The sequence below is a fragment of the Vombatus ursinus genome, unplaced genomic scaffold (genome assembly GCF_900497805.2).
Source record: "Vombatus ursinus unplaced genomic scaffold, bare-nosed wombat genome assembly UNPS02014210.1, whole genome shotgun sequence".
NCBI classification, from domain to species: domain Eukaryota; kingdom Metazoa; phylum Chordata; class Mammalia; order Diprotodontia; family Vombatidae; genus Vombatus; species Vombatus ursinus.
Window position 1 is genome coordinate 187,078 of NW_020953988.1, and position 23,267 is coordinate 210,344.

Here is a 23,267-nt window from a genome sequence, read left to right on the forward strand (position 1 = left end):
CCCCTCCCCTCCCCTCCCCTCCCCTCCCCTCCCCCTTTTATACAGGAGGGTGGGCAGGAGTGACGAGAGCCCTGACCCCTGTTGGTGGCCCAATCCTGCAGCTGCTCAGGGCCCCCGTCTGGGTCAGCTTCCTCATCTGTAAAATGGGGATAATGATGCTCTTAGTGGTGTGCTATCGACCCCGTAAACCCCATAGTGACCAATAAAAATCAATGGCCTTTTAACCCTCTGAAGTCAGCCCTGGAATATGAACTCCTAGGTCCCTAAAATCGAGAACCGCAAGGGACGCTGTGAACCATTTTGAATTAGTGGGTAGAGCTCTGTCTTTGGAGTTAGGAAGACCTGAGTTCACCTACAACTTCAGACATTTATTACCTGTGCAAGTCACTTCATCTTTGTCTGCCTCAGTTTCCTCAACTAAAAATAGGGATAATAATAGCACCCGTCTTCAGAGGTTGTCGTAAAGATCAGAGATCCTATTTTCAAAGTAGTTTGCAAACCTTAAAGTGCGGCTCCTTGTGTTGGAAAGGGGATTCTTATTCGGGTACAGGTTGAATGAGGTCCTGGGATCGCAGGTGTCCGGCTGGAAGTGAGCGGCACCTCCTTCATCTCATACTTCCGAAGAGCACACTTTAATGGGCTGTGTCAATTGTGAGCTCCTTGAGTTTCACATTCCTCATTTTTATTCAGTGGGACTGCAAGGGTCCTTTCCAGCTTAGAATCTGTGACCTTGTGACCCTGTGCCACACTCCGAATCATACAGATGGAGAGGTTGAGGCCCAGAGAAGGGCAGTGCCTTAACTTGCCCAAACTTCTCCGGGGAGAGAATGAGTAACCTGCCTTAGCACCTAAACCTATTTCCTTTTCATTCTAAGTCTAGCACTTTTTCCACCTCAAGGTCAAGTGTTCAAGTCACCGTACTGGCTAATTGCTATGTGGGATAACTAGTCTAGTTGGAGAAATTCACCTCAGCTGAGTAAACATCATGCTGTACCTGTTATATACAGAATACAGTTGAGAGGGAAGTCCAAAATTTAGATCAGGTGTTAGCCCTCTTCTTCTGTAGTTAGTCATGTAATCTGGGGATAGAACACAGTTATCTGAAATACATACCTAGCATAAATACATTAGAGAATTAGAAAACAGTTCTGTGAGGTCAGAGGGAGAAGTTATCACCCAGGATGGCTTCATGGGGGAGGTGCTCTTTGAATGGGGTTTTGGAGTTTTAAAGGCTGGGTAGGAATTCATCAGGCTGACGTTCAGGGCCTAGGGGACAACAGAGAGTAGTTGTCAGTTTGGGCTGGAGCGGAGTGAAGAGTCATAACCCAGGTGATGCTGAAAAAGTGTTATTATGTAATTCTGGAGAGTCTTTATCAGAATAGCTGATTCTATAAAGCGCTTTCAGGTTCGCCAAGCGCTCTGTGTACGGAGTGCTGTGAGAATTGAGGTGATGGGATGTGATTGTTGCTCAGTGATGGAGTTGCCAGGGGAAGAACGTCGAAAGAACAGAGAGCTTTGTGGCACTCCAATGGAGGAGAGTGCAAAGATGGTATAAAGGGAGTAAACCGGTAGGGAGAGAACTTGGTGACTTGTGAGCCCAGGGAAAGCAGGTGGATGGAAAGAGGGGATGGTCTCCGTCCTTGTCAAACACTGCAATGGGTCAGGGACTTTTTAGAAAATACATGTGGTGATGAGGTAGTTTGGTGACCCTTGAGAGGGAATTTTCAGTAAAATGGGAGACACCAGAGGTGTATTTAAGTAGGTTGCTAGGGATTGAGGAGAAAGGGGGTGGTAATGAAGTGGGGTGATATTGAGTATGTACAGATTTTCCGGCACATTTGTCTGTGAAAGGGAATCAAAAACCCTTTTTTAGGATTGAAATCTGAACGTGTCTGTAGTGGAAAGGGAGAGATTGAAGATTCATGAGGAGGGCATGATTCTTGTAGCAGACCAAGTAGGGCAAAGATAGAGGGATTAGTTTAAGTGAGGAATAGAGACCTTTCTCCGAGGAGAGAGAGAGGAGAGAATGGTGGTGATGATCAGAAATTTTGAGACATAGAGTTTGGGAATTGAAGGATCTCATGTTGGATTATCTCAGTGTTCTGTAAAAGTAGGCTGAATTCTGTGGGGGTAGACCACAAACAGAACTGCCTCTGGGGCCTAGGTGGAATCCACCCACAGTTCTACTACTATTACTACTACTACGACTACTACTACTACTACTAGCACCACCACTACTACTACTAGCAGCAAGGTGTCGAAGTGGATGGAGCATTGGGTCTAGAGTCTGGAAGACCTAATTTTTAAGGAATTATTTTCTTCAGTGAACTTTTGGACCTCCTTTTCCATTTGGCTAGTTTTGCTTTTTAAGGCATTATTCTCCTCATTGGCTTTTTGGACTTCTTTTACTATTTGGCCTAGTCTTTTTTTAAGGTGTTATTTTCTTCAATATTTGTTGTGCGTCCTTTAACAAATGGTTCACTCTTTTTTCATGATTTTCTTGCATCATTTCTGTTTCTCTTCTTTTTCTTCCAGCTCCTTTACTTGATGTTTAAAGTTCTTTTTCAACTCTTCCATGGCCTGAAACCAATTCTTTGTTTTTTTTTTGAGGCTTTGGATGTAGCAGTTTTTATTATCTTTTTCTTGTCCTCTGAGTATGTGTTTTGATCTTTCCTATCACCATAGTAACTTTCTGTAGTCAGTATTTTTTTCTGTTTACTCATTTTTCCAGCGTATTTCTTGACTTTTAACTCTATGCTAAAGTGAGGCTCTGCTTCCAGAATGGAGGGGCCATTTTCTCAGACTTCAGAGAAAGTTTTGAGCAGCTGTTTTCAGAGATAATTCTGAGGACCTGTAAGCTTTCAGTTCTTCCAAGGTGGTGTGATCTAAGGAGAGGCGTGTTTACTGTTCTCCTAGCCTGTGTTCTGGTCTCTGAGTGACCACAAGCACTCTTTTCCACCCTGGAGCTGTTTACCAGGGTCCCAGCTCCCCTGTGATGGCAAGCTGTGGTGTGTTAGTGTTAGTTTTCCTGGCTCTGGGACTGAGACCCAGGACTGTGACCCAGATCCAGGTATGAGCAGTGCAACAGAATCCTGCCCCATGCCAGCAAAGGGATCCCTGTAATCTCCTTTTGATCAGTTGTCAGACCCTTTACTATCTGTGGGCTGAGAGGTCTCAAGACTGCCACTGTCGTCACTGATTCAGTCACCCCCAAGGCCTGTTGCTGGTTTGCTGGGGTATGGCCTGGACTGGACTATGCTCCTCTCTCATCCAGGTGCAACAGACCTTTCCTACTGGCCTTCTAAGTTGCCTTGGGCTGGAAAATTGCTTTACCCTGTCCTTTTGGGGGTTCTGCTGCTCCAGAATTTGTTTTGAGGCGTTATTTATAAGTATTTGGAGGGATTTGGGGGAGAGGTCAGGTGAGTCTCTGCCTTTTCTCTGCTATCTTGGATCTTCTCCCCCCCATTAGTTTTTTTTTTTTTTAATTGCTGGGGTGTGTGGTGCAGTAAAGGGAAGGACTGGTTAGTTTTTTTTAATTGAAAAAAGTTTGAAAAAAGTAATTTTTTAAGTAATTGTAATGCTATAAAGATAAATGTTGCTAAATAAAATATAATTTTTTACTTAAAAAAAGTTTAAAACTTTTGCTGTGGGGGGGCTCATGTGGAGTGGCATTAAGAGGAGAAGGATTATGGAACTGAAATGGGGGTTCAGCTGAGGCTTCTGCACTGTAAATTTGGAGTGCTTTCAGTCACGTCACAGAATTATAGAGAAGGAATGCCCACTCTGACATAGCCAACAGGTGGTTGTCCAGCCTCTGCTTGAGGACTTCCCTCTTAAGGGTCAGCATTAGGGGGGTTGTGGCTTTCTCCAATGGTGCTTAGCCCTTGGGGAGGAGGAGAAATCCATGCTTGAATTTCCCAGGCTTGGCGATTGGCAGATTTAGAGCTGTGGAAAACCAAGGCAAACTACTGTTTATTAAGCACTTACTATGTGTCAGACACTCCAAGAAAGGTGAAAATAATCCCTTTCTTCAAGGAACTCACGGTAGGATGAGGGAGTCAGCTTGCAAACAACTACCTTCAAACAAGATAGACACAGGATAAATTGGTGATATTCTCAGAGGAAAGGCACTAACTAGCATTAAAGTGAATCAGAAATGGCTTCTCGAAGAAGCCTGAGACCTGAAGGAAACCAGGAGGCAGTCTGAGTCCCTACTGTGTGCTAAATATTACAGATTCAACCAGGTAAGACACTAGCATGAAGTGGGTTGGGAAAGGCTTCTTTCAGAGTTTTAATGAGAGGAAATGAAAAGGGCCAAGTGGAAAGGTGAGAGGTGGAACTTCTTTCTTTGAGGCTTGAACAACTTTCTTCATGTCCGGGCTAAAACTCCGCCTTCTACAGGAAGCCTTCCCTCTGTTGACTGTGTCTAATTTATTCTGTATCGTTTGTTTTTATGTAATTGTTTGCATGTTGTCTCCCATCTTAAGATTAAGTTCCTCGAGAACAGATTTAACTTCCTTTGTGTCCCCCAGACTTAGGGTAGCATCCAACACATTGCTCAATAAATGTTTATTGACTGATTGTGGAAGAGAAGGAGAGAAGTAGAAAGGTGGGGAGATGAAAGGACCTTCCCACATGACCTTAATAGGTAAAATGTGGGCTCCACTATTCACGGCATGACTGATGGAAATGGAGGGGTTCTGTTTGGTTTAGGGAATAGAATTGTACCTGAAGTCAGAAAAGCCGAGTGCAGGGCATGTTCCTGTCACTTGGCTCCTGGTGCTGGGCAGGTCTCTTTAATTCCTCTGCGTCTTAGGCAACACTCTGAAACTATTTTTGTCCTCGGGTCTGGCTCCAGGTGGGTGGAGGGAGTATCCACAGTGGAAATGAAATCCTTGTCTCTTGGGGTAATGCTGCTTTTATGTGTGATAGTGGTGGTGGTGAGGATGGAGATGATAAAACAGCATTTAGAAAGGCTTGATTTTTCCTGCATTTCATCCTCAGTAAGCCAGACCTGACTTTATCTTGGAATAATTGAGACATAGAAAGAAATCTAGACCAGATTATTCACCTAATTCCAATGTATCTCGATTTGGCTTATCTTTTGCTCATTAACTTTCAATATCTGTGCCCCTCTCCAGACTTTCCTTCCCGATGCTGTAAAAAGTAGGTATTCCTTCGGTGAATGTTCTTACAAGAGGACAAGGGGAGATGGGTTTGTTAAAACTTCTGTGCTATCTCATTAAGGTGTGGAGGCAGCCTTGGTGGTTTTCTTTGTTTTTTAAGGTAGTAGTAGTGGAATTTAGCAGGTCACATCAAGCTGGAAAGTTTTCATGTTCTTTTCCTATTAAGGCAGCTTGATGGTGAAGTGGATAGAGTGCTAGGCCTAGAGTCATGAAGGCTCTAGAAGTCAAGAAGTAGCATCTGATGCTTACTAGCTGTGTGACCCAACCCATTCTTTTAACCTAAGTCTGCCTCAGTTTCCTCAGCTGTAAAATGGAGATTATAATAGAGCTTAACGTGAAGGGTTGTCATGAAGATCAGAGGAGATAATATTTGTTAAAATTCTTAACACAGTGCCTTGCACATAGTAGGCACTAAATAAATGCTTGTTTCTTTCCATTTACTTTACTTTCTCTTTCAAGTACTTAGGTATGAACCTGATTTTCTTCAATTAGGATGAATGTAAACTCCTTGAGTAAGTGCTTAAAAGAATTTTTGTTGGTTATTAACAAACTCCAGTGGTTTCCTGTTGCTTGCAGAATCAAATATAAAATGCTCTGTTTGGCATTCAAAGCCCCCTATAAACTTGCCCCCTCCCACCTTTCTAGTCCTCTTACATCTTACTCTCCACCATGTACTTTTCAATCTAGTGGCACTGGCTTCCTGGCTGTTACATGAACAAGACAACCCATGTCTGGGGCTGTGGGCACTTTTTTCTGGCTGTCCCCTATGCTTGGAACGCTCTCCTTTCTCTCTGCTCTGACCATTGACCTGATTTCCTTTAAGGCCCTATTGACTCAGTGGGTAGAGCACTGGGTCTGGAGTCAGGAAGACTTATCTTCTTGAGTTCAAATGTGATCTCAAGACACTTACTAGCTGTGTGACCCTGGGCAAGTCACTTAACCCTGTTTGCTTCAGTTTCCTCTTCTGTAAAATGAGCTGGAGAAAGAAATGGCTTTGCCAAGAAAATCCCAAACGGCGTCACAGAGAATGGGGCATGGCTGAAATGACTGAACAACAAGATCCCACCTTCTATAGGAAGCCTTCCCCAACCCCTCTTAATTCTAGTGCCTTCCCTCTGTCAGTTGTTTCCTATTTATCACCTATATAGCTTGTTTGTGTATATTTGTTTGCATGTTGTTGCACTCTTTAGATGGTAAGCTCCTTGAGCACAGGGACTGTCTTTTTCTTCTTTTTGCATCCCCAGCTCTTAGCACAGTGCCTGGAGCTTAATAAATGGTTATTGCTTGCTCGTTGAAGAGGGGCCTCACTGTTGGGCTCTTTGTCTGTTTTCTGAGAACGAACCCAGTTTAGAGATTCTCCTAACTTTTACAGACGGTCTGCTAAGATGGAGGGGGTTTTGAGAAGGGAGTAGCTCCATGGAAATCCAAGGTCTTTGCAATCTTAAAGAAAAAAGAGGCCAGAACAACATTCTTTCCCTTCTCATCTTCCATAACAAACGAATCAGAAGTAAGAATTATTTGAAGACTTTAGGGATTTGGGGGGAGCCATGTTACTATTGGAACATCTAAATCCCACCTTCTTCAGATTGACGTCAGGTCCCAAAGACGACGTATAAATGCCTTTATCCGCCTCACCTTTCAATGGCTTCCGATTCTCGTCTTCTCCAGCAAACTCCAGAAGTTATTTCATTAGCACCCACCCCCCTCCTCCCTGGCCTAGGCCTCTCCTTGGAACTTAACTCCTCCCTTTCCCTTCTCCCTACAGGTAGCATATGACCTTTCTTTGGGCTTTATTTTGAGAGTTTACTAGTCTATACTACTGAAGGGAATTTAATTTGGACAGTAATATCATTGACGTAGGAGTTAGTCTTTGTACTAGTACCTTTTTGCAGTTTTTTTAAACAGTTTTATCCAGTGCCTACTATGTGCTTTTTTTAGGCATATTCAGGCATTCATATGCCTGAATTCATATTAGGCATTCATATTTCAAGTCCAAGGGTTAGGATTAGGATTATGATTACGTATGCTTGCCAAAAAACTATTTTACGGAGAACTCCTACAGGGCAAGCTCTCACATGGAGGTCAGAAGAAGCAACACAAAGACACACTCAAGGTCTCACTGAAGAACTGTAGAATTGATTGTGTGACATGGGAGACGCTGGCACAGGACAGCCCGGCATGGTGCGCCCACATCAGAGAAGGCCCTGTGCTCTACGAGCTAAGCCGAATTGAAGTAGCTCAAAAGAGACTCGAGATGTGCAGATTTTGAGAATCCACCCCCCGAGGGTGCCCGGCCTGTGGTAGAGCATTCCCGGCTCATACTGGTCTGATCAGCCACAGTCGGGCCCATTGTAACTAGACGCCAACATAGTGGTGTCATTTTGGTCCTCTTTGAGAAGGAAGGACAACAGGCAGCCAGCGAATCAGCCATATGCTAAGTGCTTTACAAATATTTTCTCTTTTGATGGTAACAGCAACCCTGTGCTGTTTATGATACTCATTTTGCAGTGGACGAAATGGAGTTAATTGACTTACTGGGTCACACAGCTAGGAAGTATATGAGGCTGGATTTGAACTCAGGCCTTTGTAACTCCTGGGCCTTTATGCCACTTAGCTTCAGTGTCCAAAGTATTTATTGATATATACCATATTAGAAAATAAAATGGATACAATTTAAAAATATTTATTCATTTAAAATAATAAACCCATTATATGCCAACATATAATATTTTTATGGAAATAATTATATTTCTTTAAAAAAATTCAGTGAGAAGAGTGGCATTGTTTTATGTATTTTTATAAATCTCTTTAAAATCTCGCTTAGTGGAAGATAGCTAGATTCTCATATCAGTTTCTGCATGTGTTTGGTTGAAGTATGTAAAGAGAATCTGGCCTCACACAGACATGTTGTTGGAGAAGGCAGTGTTTTATTGGGCATCTTCCATTTTAGTATTATTTTAAAAATAGTTTTGACCTCCGGGTCTCCCAGGGGTCCGAGGACCGCATTTTGTAAACCACTGCTCTCCACCACATTCGTTACCTCTCGCTCTCTCCTTTTGTCACTGGGTTGTTATGGTAACAAAATTAGAAAATTTCCAGATGTCAGATCAGTTCAAGGTTATTATTTCTGGTGAATTTCATTTAGAAAGATTTTTGGGTGTCTAGAAACATCTAGGTCCTTCCAGAATATGTTGTTCTAGGGTTAGAAGCCCAGAGCTTCCAGCATGTGATGTTCTTATATGCCTTTCCCCACCCCAGGGAAATAACGTCTTTGACCCCTTAGCTGCGTCACCATCTGGCCTCCCCAGATTTCTCCCCTTGAGCCTCAGGCCCCGGTCACCTTTTTTCTGGAGATTGATCATTCAGTATGAGCTCTGGATGTAAACTGTGTCCTAGAATTTACACTTTTAGGCAGTGGGGGTGATACAACAGCACGTCAATTTTAGGGAGATTTCTATACTCTCTTCTTGGCAATGTGCTTCTGTATACCACCCCTTCTCAGTGAAGTTGCCCTCTCTACTTGTTGCCCCAGATTTCAAGGGCTCTTTTTTAGAGGCCAAGAAGCGAGGCCAGGATGAGTCTCCTCCCAGACTGAGATTTTGCTCTCGTTTGACCCTGTGGAGGCGCAGCACGTTATTGGTGCTGAGGGAATCTGTCACTGTTTCTTCTGCTATCCCTTCTTGACCAGCTGCTGTCTTTCACCCTTCTCTGCTTTCCGGCTTGTGTCCTCTGACTCACATGCCACCGCCTGCTCTCACCATCATGCCCAGGGAGCACCTTACTAGAGGTCGAGGCTGGTAGTTAGAACAATTCTTCGGCACGTCCCGGACCAGCCTCCCTGATGGGAAACAGGAGGATCACAGTTTGGTAATACTTCATGAGAAGGTGCCCCGAAGAAAGTGCCTGAATCTTTGAAGCTGCGGGTGGGGCCTGGCTGGCTGTGCTCCCGAATCCCTTCATGTTGCCCTTTGCTACTTCTTCCTCTTTCAGTAATTGAAACCTACTTTTTTGTGTGAGCGCCAGAAATCAAGAAAACCTGGCCTCAGAACTTCTGGTTTTCTCTTTTTCTTAATTTTATTTGTAACTTCCCAAAGTTTGGCTGGCAGCTACCAAGTTAAAAATATCATATACTAGGCCAGTGGAGTATAAAAACCAGAGAGAGACTATTCAGAAGTGCATCCCATAGAAGGTAAAAACAGCCATCGCCAGGCCTTCCAATCAGCCAATGACTGTTGTTGGACACTGAGTTTGCTTGTTAATTTCTTGGCAGCCCTTTGGGTCATGTAGTAGTCATTGGCCGATCCAACAAAAGAACCTCAAAATCCATTGTAAAGACCTTTTTTTCCCCCCATGAACAAATTCAAGACACACAAAGGCTGTTTGGGTGACTCTGGTCTTTAGCTTCTGTGAGAACTGAGTGCAGAATATTAAATGGTCCCCCAGTAAGCAAGAAGTGGCAAAACTCTTCCCTTTGGGCTCACAGGTGCTTTAGGTTGGGGCTTAGTAGTTTCCAGTGTACCCTTCCCGTCGAGCTGCCTTGGGAGCTTGAGTGACACCAGAGACAGGAGTCTGAGAGCGTTGTTGGGGGAGCCGGCAATTCGAAGATCTCCTTCGTGTTGTGCCCCCTCAAACACAGTGTGATCCTGCCCGAGTCACTGCTTTGGAGGCTCTCATTCTTCCTCTTCTAACTCAGGTGGTTGGACTGGGTAACCTGGAAGACCTTCTGGTTCTGGAATGGTTCAGGTATCTGGGAGAGAAAGTGGGCTGAGACAGGCTCCCTTACTTTGCCCCTTATTATTTTAGTTTTATAGAGGCAGCTAAATGATGCCGTAAATAGAGGGCTGAAGTTGGAATCACACAGACTTTGGTTCTAGGCTTGCTTCAGATACTTGCTGACTCTGTGACTCTGGACAAGACACTTAACTCCTGTACCTCAGTTTCCCCATCTGTAAAATGAGGAAAATAACACCTACCTTCTAGTTAAGATGAAATGAAATAGTGTATATGTGTAAAGCATTTCACAAACCTTAAAGGACTGTGTAAATATTATTATTATTATTATTATTATTATTATTATTATTATTATTATTATTATTATTATATAGGATTTGAACTTGGAAAGTCTAGAGGAAGGAGTACCTCACATATCCATTAGACTCTTATTCTGTAGTGCTGGATGTGGATGTTTGAAGCCAACTTTTGGCAAAATGCTGCAATTCCTATTGTTGAAAGTAAAAACTGTGTACTTTGTGTGCCAGTTTTAAGGGCCATTCTTTTATCTGCTACATCCAGTATCCTGAGTTTTGTCCTAACGTGTAAATCTTTCCCCTTCATCTGTATTCCTTCTTTGTTTCTTCCTTCGTAATCCCTCACAGAAGGGGAGTTGCCTCACTCACAAAGAGACCTGCTCGATCTTAGCTTTAAAAGGCTAGGCCGTCTACTACATCCTGGACCATCTCCAGTCATCCTGATGTATATCTTACCACTGGACGCAGATGGCTGCAGAGGAGAAAGTGAGGCTGGTGACTTTGCACAGCCTTTCCTTCCTTAAATTTAATTCGCTCGAGTGTCATGGCGTCACCTCCCTGATGTCGTGGTCCTCTTCCAGAACAAAGGACAAGAATTCCATTTATCCTCGTATTTAAGTCATTGTTTTATATATCACTAATTCAGTGACTCAGCCAGTGACATGGTCTGGATCTTTCAGTACCTTGGGATGTCACTGTGATACAAATTCATTAGTAGCGGCTAGGTATTCTTTTACTGTCTCTTGACTCATCTTTGGTTTCACCTCTCTTTTATTCCTTTTTATTCTGTCCTTTCCATTCCAAAGTTGAAAGTTCGTTCTTCTGGGTCTAGAAGACAAGAAGCAAAATAAACATTGGCCAATCTGGTCTCCTTTCACTGTCTTCTATTATCTATGTCCAGTCTACCCTGAACAGTTGTCCTGTTTCTTCTTTGACCCTTCTTTTTTCCACCATGTATTAAAAACAAACCGTCCAACCTGAACTCCCTAGCTTTCTTCACCAGCATCTGCTCATTCTGAGGTTTAGTGCTCTTGACACTGGAGCCTTAGAAAAAAACCTTTTGTTATTTTTGTCTGCTTTCACTATCCTCAGAATAAGGCATATTGGTGATCGCTTGGTGTTTGAAATTGGACTGAAGCCAGCAGCATATTCCTCGTGGAAGAGAGAACCAGGTTTGCCAGATGTGTGGAAAATCCAGTCCTACAGGATATTGAAAAGAAAACTTCTATAAATATTGTACTTAATTTCTTTAACATTTTGAGTACCAAATTATCTCCCTCCCTCCAGTCACACCCTCCACCCCATTCAGAAGGCAAAGCAGTATGATACCCATTATACATGTGAAGTCATGCAAAACATTTCTATATTAGCCATGTTGCCAAAAAAAAAAAAAGCAAAAATAATAAAATGAAAAAAAAATGAATGCTTTAGTTGGTACTCAGGGTCCATCAGTTCTCTTTCTGGAGGTGGATAACTTCTTTCATCCTAAGTCCTTTAGAATTATTAGGGATCATTGTATTTATTAAAGTGCTGCTATAAAATTTTGAAGAAATGTTAAAACCAGTAAAGCTATACTTTTGAATTATAAATATCTTCCATTAAAAAAAAAGTAGGATAGAACATATATCACTGACCATCCCGTTGATGATACATTCTAGAATTTTTCCAAAGAATTGCAGTCTACTGCAATTCTGGCCTCTAGTTTAAAGACTCCACTCTCTTTCTCACTTACTTTTGTGACTTCATTTAGTCATGGTTCTGTTGCAGTAGTGTGGAGGTTATATTTTGGCTTTCTGACTAACTTTATCAGATCAAGAGCCTCAGTCAAACTGAGACCTGTTAAAGACCTTGAAAAGACCACTGCATCCTGGGCCATCTCCAGTTGTCCTGATGCTTATCTGACCACTGGACCCAGATGTCTCCGGAGGTAAAAGGCTGCTGACTTTGCACAGCCCTCTCTCACTTAAATCCAATTCACTTGCATGCCATGGCATCACCTTCCTGATGTCATGGTCCTCTTCGAGAACAAAGGACAGAAGCATCAGATGAAGAGATTGTGTAACCGGTTATTACTGTTCCCTCTGGGCTTGGGTTGGTGGATGGAAATAATAGAGTTCTCATGATTCCATTCAGTTTGTGGATGTGAGAATTATGACCGTAAATATTGAGTTTCCTAATAAATTATCACTTTTAACTTGAGGTTATCCACCTTGTAAGTAGTAAAGATTTATTTGTTAAAGGATTACTAACTCTTGCCCCTGGGTTAGAGATTCTCACGAGTTACCATGTAATATAACAAATAAGTGGTAAAAAATTGAGCAGATATTTTCTTATTTGAGTCCGTTAGTACAAGAGTTAGTATAAGAGAACTGTATTGCTGTGTGGGCCTGCAGTTCAGAATTTTGTTGTTTAATTTCTTCAGTTGTAAAATTAGTGATGATAATACAGATTTGAATACTTGGACATTGGTGAACTGAACCACAAATTAAAGATTCATTATAATACTCTAGTAATATATGAAATTGGGTGACATTTAGACCTAGAGAATGTAAGCTTCTTGAGGGAAGGGACTATTTTGGTTTTGCCTTTTTGTCTCCAGTAGGACCTGCCCCTCAGAAAGCACTTAATATATTTTGAATTGACTTGAATTGAACTTGAATTTTCGATTGGAAGGATAAATGTGAAAAATGGAGCTGTTGAGTTGAAGCATTGGTCAGTTAGGAGGAGTCAGTGAATATAACAATTTCAGATATTCTTGAACTTTAAGGTGTGACGTTTACCTTTGAATTGTGAAAATTACCAAATTTAAGGAAGTCATTTGCTGCTAAATAAAGGCAGACATCACCTTGAAGCGTATGGTCTTTGGAGGGGTAAACACTTCCATTGTTGCTAAAAAACACGGATGAATGAATTATTATATCCCCTAATAATTTGTCTCGGTTCTTGTGTAGTCATGATGTATACCCCGTAACTCATGATAAAAAATGGTATCTGCCTCCAAAGAAAGAATTGATGGAGTCTGAATGCAGATAGCAGCAGGCTATTTTCACTTCCTTTATGTTTTTTTTTTTTCTTTTGGTCACTTTTCTTCTTTTACAGCATGAGTGATACAGAAATACGTTTTACGTGATTGAACATATATAACATCACATTGCTTACTGCCTTAGGGAGGGGGGAGGTGAGGGATGGAAGGAGAAAATTGGGAACCCAGAATTTTTTTAAAATGAATGTTAAAATTTATCTTTATATGTAGTTGGAAAAATTAAAATACTGTTTAAAAAAAGAAAGAAATGTATCTAATAGCTATAACTCATGTGAAAAAGCAGCAGCAGAAGGGAGTGGATGATGATAGTTTTTTTTTTTTCATTTATTTTGATTTATCAACAGTCACTTCCATAAGCTTTTGAGTTTTAAATTTTTCTCCTCCTCCCCTCCCCGCTTCCTTCCCCAAGTCAGCACAAAATCTGATATAGGCTATATATATACATACATTCCTGTTAAACATATTTTCACACTAGTGATGTCTAAGTAAGAATTAGAACCAATAGGAGGAACTACCAGAAAGAGGAAACAAAACACGGCAGAAGAAAAAAAATAGCAAATAGTATGCTTCGATCTGCATTCAAACTCCATAGTTCTTTCTTTGGATGTGAATAGCATTTTCCATCATGAGGCCTTTGGAGAGGTCTTAGATCCTTGTATTGCCGAGAAGTGTTAAGTCTATCAATATTAGTCATCGCACAACGTGGCTGTTACTGTGTACAACATTCTCTTGGTTCTGCTCACTTCCCTAAGCATCAGACCATACAAGTCTTTCCAGGTTTTTCTGAAGTCAGCCTGCTCATCATTTCTTATAGCACAATAGTATTCCATTACATCCATATACCACAAGTTGTTCAGCCATTCCTCAATTGATGGGCATCCTCTCAATTTCCAATTCTTGGCCACCACAAAAAGAGCTGCTGTGAATATTTTTGTACACGTGGGTCCTTTTCCCATTTGTGTGATCTCTTTGGGATACAGCCCTAGAAGTGCTATTGCTGGGTCAAAGGGTATGCACATTTTTATAGCCCTTTGGGCATAGTTCCAAATTGCTTTCCAGAATGGTTGGATCATTTCACAACTCCACCAACAATGCATTAGTGTTCCAATTTTCCCACAGCTTCCCCAACATTTATCATTGTCCTGTTTTGTCATGTTGGCCAATCTGATAGGTGTGATGTGGTACCTCAGAGTTGTTTTGATTTGCATTTCTCTAAGCAATAGTGATTTAGAGCATTTTTTCATATGACTATAGATAGCTTTAATTTCTTCATCTGAGAACTGCCTGTTCATATCCTTTGACCATTTATCAATTGGGGAATGACTTGCAGGGTAATGATGGTTTTACAGAACAAAAAAGTAAAGTGTCCATGAAATATTAAAAACAATAAAGAGCAGAAGGACATTCAGGAGAGAAGGGAAATAGTAGTTTTGGTACTGTCATTAAATGGCAGTCAGCTAGTGTTTATTACACAGCCGCTAAGTGCTGTTAAATGTGACATAACAAAAAAGTATCGTGAGAGTTCACAATTTAATGTGTAGTATTCTTTTTCTCTTCTTTGTATATTGAAATGTTCATTTTTTATATTAAGTTCGCGATAAAAAGATAAAATTAAAGGAGTAACATATCCGCATAGGTTTTTAGATATTCAAGCAATTAAACCGTTACATGCACACATGTGAAAAATGGCCAAATAATTGTGGTCTGATAATTGTACTAGCAGTATTCCTAAAGTTTTGATCTACTCAGTGGCATAGTAGAGCATTCAGGGAGATAATTAGGTTATTGCAGTAGTGAGTTAGATGCAAAAGATATTGTGGAGATAGGATCAAAAGGACTTGGCAGCTAATTAAATATGAGGGATGAGGGGCAGGAAGTATCAGCAGCGACTCCAAGGTTGCAGTAATGGGTGATGCCCTGCTGAGGGTTCTCTCAGTACTCAGATAAACTCTTAATCTGAATTGTGATCCAGAATTGTTTATAATGCTTTCCTTTCAGCCACTGGGTTGGTTTCAGATCATCCTTGGGCATTCTTTTTTAGCAAAATTGCCAAGGAGCTAGAGAAAGAGAGAAGATTCTTGCTGCCTTGGTGATGTCACTGATCCAAGCCCATGCTAATCTTAGGACTGGGTAGGGAGGGCTTGAGGACTGGTTACTTTTCTCCTGCAGCTCGGTTCCTGTTATGAATTCTTTAATTCTTCCTGGCAACAAAATCCTTGACCTCTCTCTGCTAGGATAAGAGATTTAGAGTTGCAAACCGCCTGAGAGGATTCGCCGAAGCCTCTAGCCCTCCTTTTATAGTGAGGAAATGCAAGTGCGGAAGGGAAGTGACTTCCTCTTGTTCACACAGGCAGTATCCCAGGACGCATGGAAACAGTGGGTGACTGAATCCTGTGTCTGAAATATCTTGGGATGTTGAAATGATAGACAAAGTTGAATCAAATGAGATTTAACAGGAACAAGTGAAGAACTCCCACGTGGGTTCTAAACATCTGCTTCACAGATAGGAGAAGTAGCACTTAAGTAAAATGAGTCAGCAGTGTTGTTTTGGCATTAGAAAAAGAAATGGTAGTATTATCCTAGGATGTGTTAAGAATGTTACAGTGTTCATAGCAGATTAGACAGTTTTGTCATCCTCTATCCTGATCCAGCCACATTGAGACTACTGTGTTAAGTTCTGAGTTTAGTAGCTTAGGAGATACAGAAACAAACTGTAACGTATCCAGAAGATGAGCAGGATTATGAGAATATAGGAAAGCATGCTGTACAGGATCTTTTGAAGGAAATCAGTGTTTATCCTCAAGAGAAGAAACTTTTGGGCTAAGGGTGTGGGGGCGGGGGAAAGGTTGTGGAGGGGGAGGGGTGCTTGGGAGTTCTCGTCAAGATTTGTGTGGATCAGCATTGTTTTACTCATGTTGGGGTTCCAGGAGAAGAATAACTTTTAGATGGGAAAAGATAAAACAAAAATGGCTGATGAGAATTGAAACCCAGGATAAATAAGGAGATAGAATTCATTGAAGGCAGAGAGGTTACTAAGTTACTTGGCACAGTTGACCTAAATTCCATAGGAACTTAACAAACTAGCAAATAGTACTGCTAAATTACTGTCAGTAATGCTTGAAAGATCTTAGAGAATGGGCTGGTAGTGTAGGGCCGGAGAAGGACCCAAGTTCCAATTAAGGAAAAAAAAAGAGTTTGGGGGAGATTAGGAGGGATTGATGGAGTTTACAAACCCTATGCCAGTGAACTTGCCCTTAGTTCCTGGGGAAACTTACTAGAATAGATTATTAATGATATGATTAGTTTAATAGGTAGAGAAAAAAAGTTCTGAATATGAAGAATCATTATAAAACCATCAAGAACTAGCAAAACTTAGCATTATTAGCCTTAAAAACAAAATAAAACAGAGTATTATAATGGATAAAGGTATATTGGTGGATAGAGGGGTACTTTTTGAGTTTGAAATACCTGGGTTCTTTCTCCTGCTCTGATAACATACTGGTTGTGTGAACTTTGGTAAGTCATTTAACCTTTCATCCGTCAGTCACCCTAAGGTCTAAGACTAATATAAGTTGTAAGCATATTTCCAGTCTTTATTGGGAGAGAGAGTTTTCTCACTGGGGAGCCCCTTATCCTCTTAAAACACTGGTCTGTCTGAATGCCTCCAAACATTCTCCTCCCCCCCCCCAAAAGTCCCAAGACCTAAATGGGCAGATCCAGGGGTATACTGATAACCTTGTATATATACCCAGTAGGTGTAGTTTCCCTTGATTTAGGGTAATTGTTTGATAAATGTCTCATAATGTTCTTGTGGAAAGATGGTGAGATATGAACTAAATAATTGAAGCGTTTGGACCTTTGAATGGTTGCACTTAAAACACTTGTGAGTGGTTCAGTGTAAGCTGAGCAGGTGGTCTGCAGTAGAGAGTGCCCAGGGATCAATGTTTGGTCTGTCCTCTTTCACTTTCTTTTTTCATTGACTTGAATAAAGGCATCGTTGACAAGCTGATCAAAATTGCAGATGATGCAATACTGATAGGGATAGCTAACCTAATAAAGTATTACAGCCAGGATCCAAAAGGATTGTTGAGCTGAATTTAATAAAAAGGCATAGAAGCAGCAAGGTGGCATAGTGGATAGAATATTAGACCTAGGATCGTGAAGACTTGAGTTCAAATCCTGTCTCAAAAGCTAACTAGCTGTTTAACCCTAGACAAGTCACTTAACTCCCTCTATTTTCCCATCTGTAAAATGGGGATATTAATAGCACATACCTATCAGAGTTGTTGTGAAGATCACTTAAGGTAATATTGACAAAGGGCTTTATAAACCTTTAAGTGTACATAGGCACATTATTGATTTTATTATTGATATTGTTGATTTTATAGGTTATCTGGAAGCTGTTTACTGGATGAATTGATAAAGTAGAAGGTCAAGAAATGGGAAGGGGGCAGGCAAATTTCTCATTAGCACATTGCTAGAATGTTCTGTGTGAGATGTGGAGGATCTGATCCCAGACTATTTATAGCAATCTCTTTTCATTGGTATTTCCTCTTATTCTCATTCTTTTCTTTAGCCGATTTCCCAGTAACCTTTGCCATTCTTCCTCACTAATGGATTGACTTGTATGCAGCCTTTTTTCCCATCTTCTCCCCAGATTATGGAGTCAAAGCCACAGGCTCTTCGTAGGCGTTAGCTTTCATTTCCTTATTCCATTCAAATGACAGCAGTTCATACTACATATTGGAAAGCTCTTTCCGTCACTCTAGGGTATAGGTTTACGTTGTAGGCTTTAGAAATAAATTATTATTTAACTTGTATCACTTTTAATTATTTCAGACATTTTGCCTTTACCTACCATGTGCCTCATTCTCTAATCTAGAGAGACACACGACAGTGGTTCATTTCAGACAGGTGGAGAGAGCTTTTCAGAAACCTGATGTTGGAGAAAGCCCTTTCTTGAATGCGAGGGAGTTGCAGAATTAGCCCTATTGTTCTTCTTTCTTTGTTTTCTCAACCCTTAGGGATGTATCCGTGACAAATAAAGTAATTTGGAAACCTGGAATCTTAGTCATGTCAGAAAAGTGAATGCCAATTCAGCTCAACCTTTCAGACTTCTCTGTATCATTCTTTTAATTTTTTTCAATCACTAGAATTCCACCCTCCCTTTCTTTTCTCCCCCTTCCCCTCAATTGAGAATGAAAGAAAAACAAATCTCTTATTACAGACATAGTTAAGTAAAACAAATTTCTCCATTGGCCATATGCAAAAGAAAAATATACATAAAAAATATATATATACACATACATACACATACACACACACACATATATGTTGTCCATGTGTCATTCTACACTCAGAGCCCTTCTGTCCATCAGGAGATAGGTAGCATATTTCATATGCTGATCAGAGTTTGCAGGTCTCTCAGAACTGCTTGTTTTTCTACATTCTTGTCACTGTGTGAACTGTTGTGGTGGTGTTCTCTTTACATCAGTTCATAGAAGTTGACCTGGGTTTTCAACCCAGGTTGAAATCACCCCCTTCTGTTTTTATAGCACAGTAATATCCCATCGTACCCAAATAACCACAACCTGTTCAGCTATTCTCTTTTGCCGGAGATTCCTGCCCAAGTTATTCTCCAGGTCTTAGACCGGGCTGGAAGCTGGAACTGAAACTGCTCTGCTGGGAGGTGGGATGGGCAGGGGGAGTTGAGGCAGGGGCGAGAAGCCACATTTCTCCTTCTCGCATGTGAACTTGCTCCTTGCCCAATACATAAATAGGACCCAAGACTGTTCCTTACCAAGCAGTGTTAACATCTGTGTGCAGATCCCTTCATCCACCCTGAATCTGTAACCCAAAGCTGAATAGTGGGAGATGGCACCTGTTCCCATATCCCACGGGGCCCCAACATGGGTCTGGAACCTTTTGCCCTGGTTTTGAGCTTGGAGTGTTCTCACCAGCCTTGCTCTCGTCCAGACCTTGTCCTTAGTGTTCACAGACCTCTCCGTTTCCCTATGCTGACCTGGGTTGGAAAAATAACTCACTTGACTTTTTCTTGGATGTTGCCATCAAGATTTTGTCTGTGCATTTTTTAAGTATGTTTGGATGAGTTCGGTGAGGCGGGAGGGAAGCTCACTGTACTTCCTGCTACTCTTCAATCTTGGCTCTGCCCTGATCTGTATCATTCTTAAATGGTGGTTTTCTAGCTGTAGCATAAATATTTCTGGCTGAGAATGGATTTATTCTTTTGTGTGTAGGTAACAGTGTGGTGAAATGACTGTTGGGTTAAAAGACTAAGTAATGTTAGGTACTAGAAAGAGGTTTGGATTTTGGAGTCAGTAGAAACAGTTTTGGGTCTCAAATTGGACATTTTTATTAACAGTGTAACTTTAGGCAAGTTGCCCACTCTGAACCACCCTCACTTGCAAAGTAACTGAACTACCGTCTTCATGCAGTTGTGAGTTTCAGTGTAAGGTATTTTATAAGATGTAGTGACTAATAATTTATATTTATGTCACATTTTAAGGTTTGTAAAGCACTTTCCTTACAACAACCTTGCAAATATAAGACTTTTTTGTCTTAGTACTGTCCTTTGAAATTAGAGAGTTGTTATTAGTTTTGGGTTGTGTTGGGTTTTTTTTTTTCATGAATATGATAAAAGGGGAAATAAGTGTATAGTACAGGGCATGAGGGATGCTTAGATTTTTTTTTTCCCTTTCAGATCAGACTAGGCCAGAAACCAAAGTAACTGTAAAATACTGACATTTCTTCTGTCTTTCAGATTGGCAGATCCGACCTGTGAAGTCTGCTCCAAAGCTGGGCACCTATGGAAGAATCATCCCAGGAAAGACTCAGGAGTGATGGTCCTTGTGACTCTCGATCGAGTGAAACCTGGGGAGGTGAAGTCAAGTTAGAGGAGGAGCAGACCCAGCATGTGAAAGTCATCCAGAGGAAAGCCCCGAGTAAATTGAGAAGCCGCGAATATAGTGAATGTGGTCGACTCTTTGGTGTAGGGCCGATTCTTTTTCCACCACAGAGAGTACCCATAGGAAAGAACCTTCCCAAATATGACGCACACAGAAAGAGCTTCAGACTGTATTCAGACCTAAGAAAACACAATAAAATTTCCTCAAAGAAGATATTTTCTAAGTATAATGAAAGTGGAAAATCCTTCAGTTATCATTCAGACCTAATTGAATACCATAGGCTACATACAGGAAAGAAACCTTATGAATGTGGGAAAGCCACATTGTGGAGAACACAACTTATTCAACAACAGAGAATTCATACTGTAGAGAAACCTTATGCATGTATTGAATGCGGGAAGGCCTTCTGCAAGAGGACACAGCTTACTCAACATTTCAGAATCCATACTGGAGAAAAACCTTATGAATGTAGTGAATGTGGGAAGACTTTCCGACAGAGTGCACACCTAACTCGCCATCAGAGAATTCATACTGGAGAGAAACCCTATGCATGTAATCTGTGTGGGAAGGCCTTCAACCACAGTTCATCCCTTGCCTCCCACCAGAGAATTCATACTGGAGAGAAACCTTATGGATGTGATCGATGTGGAAAAGCTTTCAATCACAGTTCTTCTCTTGCTTCTCATCAGAGAATTCATACGGGGGAGAAACCTTACGAGTGTAATGAATGTGGAAAAGCCTTCCGCCAGAGCACGGAACTTACTAGACATCAAAAAATTCATACTGGAGAAAAACATGAATGCACTGAGTGTGGAAAGGCTTTCCACCAGAGTTCACACCTTACTCGACATCTGAGAATTCATACTGGAGAGAAACCTTATAAATGTAATGAATGTGGGAAGACTTTCAATTATAGTTCATCCCTTGCTTCTCATCATAGAACTCATACTGGAGAAAAACCTTATGGGTGCATTGAATGTGGCAAAGCCTTTGGTAAAAGGACACAGCTTATTCAACATTGGAGAATTCATACTGGAGAGAAACCTTATGACTGTAATGAATGTGGAAAGGCATTCCGTCAGAGCTCACAGCTTACTCGACATCAGAAAATTCACACAGGAGAAAAACCTTTTGAATGTGATGAATGTGGGAGGGCCTTCCGCCAGAGATCACAGCTTACTTACCATCAGAGAATTCATACTGGAGAAAAGCCTTATGAATGTAATGAATGTGGTAAGGCCTTCTGTCAAAGCACTGAACTTACTCAACATCATAGAATTCATACTAGTGAGAAACCTTTTGAATGTCATGAATGTGGTATGGCCTTTCGCCTGAGTACTGGACTTACTCGCCATCAGAAAATCCATACTGGAGAGAAACCTTACGAATGCAGTGAATGTGGGAAGGCCTTCTGTCAGAGAGCAGAACTTACTGTACATCATAGAATCCACACAGGAGAGAAACCCTATGTGTGTAATGAATGTGGGATGGCCTTTCGACAGAGCTCACAACTGACTCCACATCTCAGAATTCATACTGGAGAGAAACCTTATAAATGTAATGAATGTGGAAAGGCCTTCAATCGCAATTCATCCCTTGTTTCCCATCACAGAATTCATACTGGAGAGAAACCTTATGAATGTAATAAATGTGGGAAGGCCTTCCGCCGGAGTACAGGACTTACTCGACATCAGAGACTTCATGTTGCAGATAAATCTTATGAATGTAATGATTAAGGGAAAGTTTTCCTCCAAAACATATCTTAACATCAGTTCATTAGTGAAGTCTTATATTTTGATCCCCCCTTTTTTTTTTAAAGTATGTAATATTACATTTTGATGTAAGATACCTCCTGACAACCATCCTCCAGAAAGTTTTTTGCTTTTGTTAACAGAAAGAATGGATGTTCTATTTACTTTGGATAGTATGGTAGTAACATTGACCATTGTATTTGACTAGCATTTTGTTGCTTCATAATTCTGAATTTATTAACGCTGTTGTAGTCATTGTGTATTTTGTGTTTTGGCTCTGCTTTCATTACTTTGCAGTGCTTCATATAAGCTCTTCTCTGTGGTTTTCTGAATTTTTTATTCTTCCTTACAGCACAGTAATATGTAATTACATTCATATACCACAATTTGTTCAGTTATTCCTTTGATTGTTGAACACATACTTTGTTTCCAGATTTTTGTCGTACATCATGATGTTATGAATATTTTTGGAGCATCTGGGTCTTTTTGTTGTTGCTAATGCCCTGTTTGGGATATAGTCCCAGGAATAGAATCTCAGGGTCAGAGGGTACGAGTAATTTAGTAACTTTTCTTTCACAATTTCGATTTTCTCTTCTTGTTTGATTGAACCATTTTATAGCTTGATTAGAAGTGAAGTTATCTGTCTACCTTCTCAAATCCTTTCTAACTATATGTTTCCCATCTTTTGGGATTGAGGTTATTCCTCGGGGTTGTTTCAATTTGAATTTTCCTGATGATTAGTGATGTATGTTGAACATTTTTCAGGTGAATTTTGTTAAACTGTATCTTCTTTTGAAAACTGTTCCTATCCTTTGATCATTCATCTATTTCAGAGTAACTCTTGATCTCAGATTTGTATTCCTTTTTGGTTTTGGATGCAATACTTTTATCAGAGACGTTTAAAGGGAATATTTTTTCTCCCAACATGTATCTTCTGGTTCTAGATGCATTGAGTTTATTTGTGCAAAGGTGTTTGTGTTTTTTATTTTGTCATTTTATTTGATTGAAAATGTGTTTTATAATCTATCCCATAACTGGTTACAAATGTTTCCCATTATCCTTAGTTATAAAAGAGAATCTTCTGTTCTCTTCTTGATTTTGTTTTGCTTTTTGTTTTGTTATTTTTTTTTTTATGGTGTGACTTTTTATATTGTTAGTTGAGCCATTTGGAATGTAGTGTGGTATATGCTGTAAGTCGGTTATCTAAACCTACTTTTTGCTAGACGTTATAGTTTTTCCAGCAGCTCTTATTAAATAAAGAGTCCCTACTGCTGTAGTTTGTGTTCTTGAGTTTATCATGTACTAGACTGCTTCTTTGTAATTTCTTTTCTAGG

The 23,267-nt window shown here is 40.7% G+C and overlaps 2 protein-coding genes across 2 annotated transcripts in view; one reads left to right on the forward strand and one right to left on the reverse strand.

Annotated features, from left to right (window-relative positions):
* Nucleotides 1-22,899, forward strand: part of LOC114041928 (zinc finger protein 345-like) — a 23,671-nt gene extending 772 nt beyond the window's left edge. The window contains exon 2 of the mRNA XM_027860611.1: nucleotides 20,038-22,899. Coding sequence (XP_027716412.1) covers nucleotides 20,083-21,918 — 1,836 coding nt within the window. The 5' untranslated portion in view covers nucleotides 20,038-20,082 and the 3' untranslated portion in view covers nucleotides 21,919-22,899. The remainder of the gene's footprint in view (nucleotides 1-20,037) is intronic.
* Nucleotides 1-23,267, reverse strand: part of LOC114041925 (vomeronasal type-2 receptor 26-like) — a 200,930-nt gene that overhangs the window by 75,524 nt on the left and 102,139 nt on the right.